General features: G+C 42.1%; 1 protein-coding gene across 1 annotated transcript in view; it reads right to left on the reverse strand.

The window, feature by feature from the left end:
• Window positions 1-4,348, reverse strand: part of si:dkey-106l3.7 (uncharacterized) — a 12,023-nt gene extending 7,675 nt beyond the window's left edge. Inside the window, exons 1-2 of the mRNA XM_020457616.2 lie at window positions 3,570-4,348; window positions 1,233-1,397 (exon numbers count right to left, since the gene is read on the reverse strand). Of these exons, the coding sequence (XP_020313205.2) occupies window positions 1,233-1,397; window positions 3,570-4,232 (828 nt within the window). The 5' untranslated portion in view covers window positions 4,233-4,348. The remainder of the gene's footprint in view (window positions 1-1,232; window positions 1,398-3,569) is intronic.
• Between the last annotated feature and the right edge of the window lie 3,014 nt (window positions 4,349-7,362).

Below are 7,362 nucleotides of genomic sequence, written 5' to 3' on the forward strand. Positions count from 1 at the left end.
ATATTTTCTATAGGATTGAGGTCAGGGCATTGTGATGGTCACTCCAATACCTGGACTTTGTTGTCCTTAAGCCATTTTGCCACAACAAAATTTTGTGAAGTGCACCAGTCCCTCCTGCAGCAAAGCACCCCCACAACATGATGCTGCCACCCCCGTGCTTCACGGTTGGAATGGTGTTCTTCCGCTTGCAAGCATCCCCCTTTTCCCTCCAAACATAACAATGGTCATTATGGCCAAACAGTTCTATTTTTGTTTCATCAGACCAGAGGACATTTTCCAAAAAGTACGATCATTGTCCCAATGTGCAGTTGCAAACCGTAGTCTGGCTTTTTTATGGCGGTTTTGGAGCAGTGGCTTCTTCCTTGCTGAGCGGCCTTTCAGGTTATGTCGATATAGGACTTGTTTTACTGTGGATATAGATAAATTTGTACCTGTTTCCTCCAGCATCTTCACAAGGTCCTTTGCTGTTGTTCTGGGATTGATTTGCACATTTCGCACCAAAGTACGTTCATCTCTAGGAGACAGAACGCGTCTCCATCCTGAGCGGTATGACGGCTGCATGGTCCCATGGTGTTTATACTTGCTTACTATTGTTTGTACAGATGAAAGTGGTATCAGGTTTTTGGAAATTGCTCCCAAGGATAAACCAGACTTGTGGAGGTCTACAATTTATTTTCTGAGTTCTTGAATGATTTCTGTTGATTTTCCCATGATGTCAAGAAAAGAGGCATTGAGTTTGAAGGTAGGCCTTGAAATACATCCACAGGTACACCTCCAATTGACTCAAATGATGTCAATTAGCCTATCAGAAGCTTCTAAAGCCATGATGACATTTTCTGGAATTTTCCAAGCTGTTTAAATGCACAGTCAACTTCGTGTATGTAAACTTCTGACTCACTGGAATTGTGATACAGTGAATTATAAGTGAATAATCTGTCTGTAAACAATTGTTGGAAAAACTACTTGTGTCATGCACAAAGTAGATGTCCTAACCGACTTGCCAAAACTATAGTTTGTTAATTAACAAGAAATTTGTGGAGTGGTTGAAAAATGAGTTTTAATGACTCCAACCTAAGTGTATGTAAACTTCAGACTTCAACTGTACATGTTACACTGACTGTGTCAATGGTCACAGCACATCTTGTCAAATCCTGACTTGTTTATACCTTCATCCACATAATTCTTTATTTACACATGATCCTGAGATGCCAAATGTCAACATATCTTTTTACCTGGCTCCCCTGCTGCTCCCGGAGAGCATCCATCTCCACCTGTAACCCTTGGTTACGTAGCTGTAGGCTGGCGATCTCCTCCAGCATCCGGCATACCTGCTCCAGGTAGCCCAGCCCAGGGGTGAGCCCCTCATACTCCTCCTCACACACATCCTTCTCCCTGATCTGGAAAGACGACATATGCAGGAAGGTAACAGTGCACATGGACAAGTATACAGTAAATGAAATGTATTACTTCACAAAACATTTATTGCTCTGAATAGATTAGCAATCTAAAGCTATGACTTCTGGGGCAGCAGACCTAACTAATCAGCAATGCACATTTGTTGCAGATACGTGGTAGTTGAGTAGTGGCCTGAGGGCACACACTTAATGTGTTGTGAAATCTGTTGTGAATGTATGGTAATGTTTTTAAAATTGTATAACTGCCTTAATTTTGCTGGACCCCAGGAAGAGTAGCTAATGGGGATCCTTAATAAATACAAATACATAAAGTGCACCGTCATTAGGAGCAGGAAATAGATTTCTTCCCCGAAGAGAGCTAAGCTAATGAGGTGGCCTTTAACTGACCTTTGCCCTCCTCATAAACACTCAGCACCCTGTCTGTGAGTCCTGGCGAGAGCAAAGACCTCCTCATACACCGACTAATATCCCCATTTAATAAGACTTAATGATCCTCTATTACTGAGGCAAACATGAAACACAAGCATCTCTTAGCTTCATTACACCAAACATTGTCAACACTCTTACATGACCACTGGATAATAACTACACAAAGAGGAATCCTTGGTGCAGAAAACAGATCATTTGTATAACGATTAAATACTATCTCCGTCAAAATGAGTAAATCAAGAATTTTTCCCCAATGGGACTGCCCTCGCTTCGCCATCTGACGCGGAAGCGCGGCATGTCCGTCACAGTCTTATCAACAACACAGCAGACTGCTCAACACATCACCCACACACTCCATCTTCCCAGGCAGCCCCACACCAGCTTGGCTCCATTCCACTCATTCCTGTTGCTCACCTGGACAGACTGGTTCACTGTCTGATACTCTACAACAGACTGTAGGCCCGGATGGATACTGTCATTTTCTGGCATAGTAACAAACACCACCTCGTGACCCATGCAACCCGAAATTGTTCAAACTGTTCCCACCCTTCTTGTTGGCGGAGAGAAAATGCTGCCATTTTAAAGATCATTCCCTGCAATTCTACACATTTGGCCATGAGGCTTGATCGAAAATGTTGCAGTTTTAAACATAATTTCCAGCAATTATACATTATTATTCCATGTCTTGTGTGTGCTATGGTACCTGAGTGACTCAACAAAATCAATGTGGGCCCCCTGGGGCGTTGAAGCCCCTGGGCACATAATCTTGTCATGATAACTACAATATTTAGATAGCTAGATGGGTAAGTCAGGCTAACCAGCTAACATAGCCAGCAATTGATCAACTGGACATCTGATTTGACAGGTTTAAAACAGCTCTCCAAGGTCTGTCAGTGAATGACATAACAAGAGGAAAACTGCCCATGCACTACAACATTTCAAAAATACATTCTACTATTACAACTCTCAGCAGCAGAAAGTTAAAAGTCTGAGTTCCTAAAAAAAGATTTGATAGATGACAACCCACAGACACGACACTGATTCAGTCGATGCAATTAGTGTTTGTTTTTCTGTGTGTCTAACTGTGTGTGTGTGTGTGTGTGTGTTGCAACTGTTAACTCTGGGAATGGTAAAACGCTCATTTCCTCCCTGACATTCCTTCAGTTCATTGTAAAAAAAAAAAGACATGAAAGGATTTATGTTCGGTATACCGCTTGAACATGACAATGGACTTCTGTCCGGCATATTGTGTAATATGTTTTTGAGTAATAACATATGTCATAACAACAACAACAACAGTGATAACAATCCGATTCTAATGTACGTTCAATACATTTGGGAATAAACTTTCAAATCACTACTGAAAATGTCTTACTGAAAATGTCCTATACAACCAAGAAGAGGAAAGAATTGCCAAACATTCAGATGGTGGAGATTTTGGAAAAAAAGCTCAAACACTATGGATCACTGTCTAGTCCCAAACTCTAGATTACATTGACATTTTAGTCATTTAGCAGATGCTATTATCCAGAGCAATTTACAGGAGCAATTAGGGTTATGTGCCTTGCTGAAGGGCACATGGACAGATTTTTCACCGAGTTGACTCGGGGATTCGAACCAGCAACCTTTTGGCACAACACTCTGAACCACTACTACTTTCAAGGTAAGAAAACAGTCAGAGAATCATGAGATTGAAGTAAACAACTCCTTTCAATATAAACCTACCTCTGTGTCTGTCTGAGCAGGCAGTGTCTTGTGATGTGGGCAGAGCCCTCCTCTGTGCTGCAGCAGAGCCGTTGAGGCCTGTTCTTCCACTACTGACTGGCTGACTGTCCTCCTCAGACCAGCACTCCCTGACCTGTGACTTGCCCTCTGTATATGGGTCACTGTGTGAGGTGATGGTAGTGAAGCCGTGTGACACCGCTGTCGGGGCACAGCGTCTCTGTCTCCAGAGTCTGCCCTCCTCAATGCCTGCTCCAATTTTAGGTGCATGACCGCAGCCAGCTCCCTGTGCCGCTGAGCCCTGGGGCAGAGGGACAGGGAGGAAGAGGAGCAGGAAGATGGCAGAGAGAGGACAGGAGAGCATGGAGAAGAGGTAGAGGGGAATCCATCCTCGTCACTGACTGTAGGATCAATATCTGTATTACTCGTGGACACAGAGGGAGGAGAGGAGGGGAGAGATGCCTCAGAACAGATCTCCACCCCAGAATCCTCTGTATCAGACCGCATCAGTGTCCCCACGTTAGATTTAGACATGAAAGTGGCCCCTGAAAGCATGAGGGAATCTCCAGATTCACCTCCTTCCCACTGGCCCTCCATAGCTACTCTCTCCTGGGGGCCCTCAATCACCCAGGTCTCCAGAGGATTGGTAAAGCGCATGAAATCCATTTCAAAAACCCAAATTCTGTCCCCTCTTCCTCATTCTTCTTCTGCTAAATGGTAGCAGCACGAGGAGGAAAATGAAAAGTCTCTGGTTTAGAGAAGCCCACATAGTCATTAACTGAGGTGAGTTTGGGATGTAGAATTTGAAACATCCCTGATGCTCCGCCTGCATTCTTATGACACACCTCCTCATCAATCATCCTGTCACAGCGCTGATGCTGCATGCATATGGAGGCCTGTGTGGAGCGGCTGTTCCCTGGCATATCTCTGTGGTTTATCTTGGGAGTATGACTCACGCTCACTTGAGCCCCCGACTCCCCCACCAAACACCATAAAACTCAGGTATGACAGGGGCAAGCCATGACAAGGCCAAAGTGATAGCAACACCATGTGTCAGACTGACTGTGGTGCCTCTCAACCAGTTAGCTGCTGATGAAAGATAAATCTTTCTGGACAATAATACCTTACATAACAGAGAGGTTTGTCATGTATGTGAGTGGGTAGGTGTGATGTGATGTGAGACAGATTGATAAGACAATCTAGGTAAAGCATCTGTAACAACTCACGGCGGGGTAGCCTAGTGGTTAGAGAGTTGGACTAGTAACCGGAAGGTTGCATGTTCAAACCCCCGTGCTGACAAGTTGTTCTGCCCCTGAACAGGCAGCTAACCCACTGTTCCTAGGCCGTCATTGAAAATAAGAATTTGTTCTTAAACTAGTTAAATAAAGGTAAAAACAAAACAAAAAAACTCCAACACAATGTGATATCTGAGATTCAGAACTTGGAATGTGTAGAAGGAGCCTTCCTGTCTGGTTATTCTGATAAGGATCTTACATTCCAGTTCCCTCGTGAATAGTGATGGTATTGTCTCATCAGGTCACAGACACAAGGAAGACCTGAAGAAGACAAAGAAGATCAAGATGTCCACACAATTTTGTCGGTTGTCACTTAAGTCATGAAGTTTGTATGTGGCCTAAAACTCCAAAGGCTGTGACCTATCTGAGCCACTTACTTACACAAGCATAGCCTATACATAGGCTGCCACTCGCTTATATTCTATTTGGATTTACACATAACTCATTTGTTTTGAGTGTACAGGCAGAATCGGCACCTGTAAACACTGATGTGAAAGGCAATTGTCACTCAGGAATATGATATTAGAATATATGTATGTATTATTATGTTGTTTTTTTTACACATGCCGTATGATGATAATAATAATAATAAATATAGCTGCGAGCAGCAATGAACGGGGTTCACATGATGATAGAAAGGACACAAGATCAGCTGGATAACAAAGGAAGCACTTTATCATGCAGGAACTATGCTGCCACTGTGGAAGTGGATTTACAGTGGTTTATATGGACTCATTTTTTAATTTTTAATTTGACCTTTATTTAACTAGGCAAGTCAGTTAAGAACAAGAACAAATTCTTATTTTCAATGACAGCCTAGGAACAGTGGGTTAACTGCCTGTTCAGGGGCAGAACGACAGATTTGTACCTTGTCAGCTCAGGGACTTGCAACCTTCCGGTTACTAGTCCAACGCTCTAACCACTAGGCTACCCTGCTGCCCTATAAAAAGGGTAAGACATGTGCCATGGGCCTACATTCCACATTTGGTCCTATGGTTCATGAGCAGATGTCTTTTTTGCATATTTTAGCATATTACTGTATGTGCTAATATGCATTCTTTTTATTTTGTTTTAATTAACCTTTATTTAACTAGGCAAGTCAGTTAAAGAAAGAAAATATTATTTACAATGACGGCTGACCTCGGCCAAACCCTAACCCGGACGATACTGGGCCAATTGTGTGCCGGTCTACGGGACTCCCAATCACATCCCGGTTGAACCAGCATCTGTAGTGATGCCTCTAGCGCTGAGATGTAGTGCCTTAGACCGCTGCGCCACTCGGGACCCCATCTACTGGTATAGTGTGGCCAGCTTTGAATACATCAACGTTATTTTCTCAAACTCTTTAGGGACTATTGTGATTAGTCCAAATACCACATTTGGAGTGAATCTGACTTATAGTCCATGAGAAGGTTTTTTTGGGAGTTGCATAGTATTTTTTGTTGTCGTATTAATAGTTTCCTTACTTTTTAAGATATCAACACTAAAGTTAATAGTTCATCATGGTAATGTCTTTACTGACCCTTTCAAGTTGATAAGCGCTGTATATAATATATCTATTATTAGGGGTACAAAGGATTTAAATGGACATGTAAAATCTGATTTCCTGATCTATCTATAACTCAACCCTCTCTTAACCAGTCCCTTAGCTTTCTCAAACTAAGTTAAGATATGCACCATGGGCCAGCATACCACATGTGGTGTTGTTATTGCTTATGAAAATACTTTTTTTTAAAGGTTTTCCAAACTTTCCAAGGTGGAGGAAAATCTATCCTGACAGACCTTAAGGGTCCTTGAGGCAAATTTGTTCAGGATGAGAAAAGACACCTACATGCAAAGTTTCAAGTCTGTAGGTCAAACTGGGCATCGGATATGAGGGTTTAAGTGAGACTGCTTATAACGAACCACTTCTAGTTTCTGTGTGCCAAATTAGTAAAAAGTTACCAATCTATGTTTGAAATATTTGACCATATCAAGGGAAAAAAAGTATACAAGAACAACAACAGGTTTCAGAGCTTTACTGTGAACACCTACTAAATACCATAGATGTATTTTATATAGTGCTTTCATAAGAATCTAAAAGTAGCTGGCAGGGAGCTGGCAGTTCATGGGAGACGATCTTCCCCAGCAGGATGATGATGTAGTTCAGAAGAGTAGTAGCTTGAGTGGCCCAGGAAATATCCCAGACAATGCAGCAATGCTGCTTTAATGCACCAGGTGTCGCTATTTCATGCCACAAACTGTATATCCTTTCAGATAAGTAATTTTCTGTCAAAATGAACAATGAATCAATTCATTTATTTATAAATTTTTCCCATAGGAAAATATAAGATCTGATAATAAAAAGTGGGGGAAACATGTGAGATGGCTAAAACAGTAGGGCTTGTGTAAAAACAACTTTGGCTATAGAATAACATTTAAATGTGAAATGTAAATATTTGGTAGGCTAGTGTTCATTCAAATGACACTACACCTATTTGACCATAAGGTGCGATGGCGGT

Source organism: Oncorhynchus kisutch, linkage group LG23 (assembly GCF_002021735.2).
Source record: "Oncorhynchus kisutch isolate 150728-3 linkage group LG23, Okis_V2, whole genome shotgun sequence".
In the NCBI taxonomy this organism is placed as follows: Eukaryota; Metazoa; Chordata; class Actinopteri; order Salmoniformes; family Salmonidae; genus Oncorhynchus; species Oncorhynchus kisutch.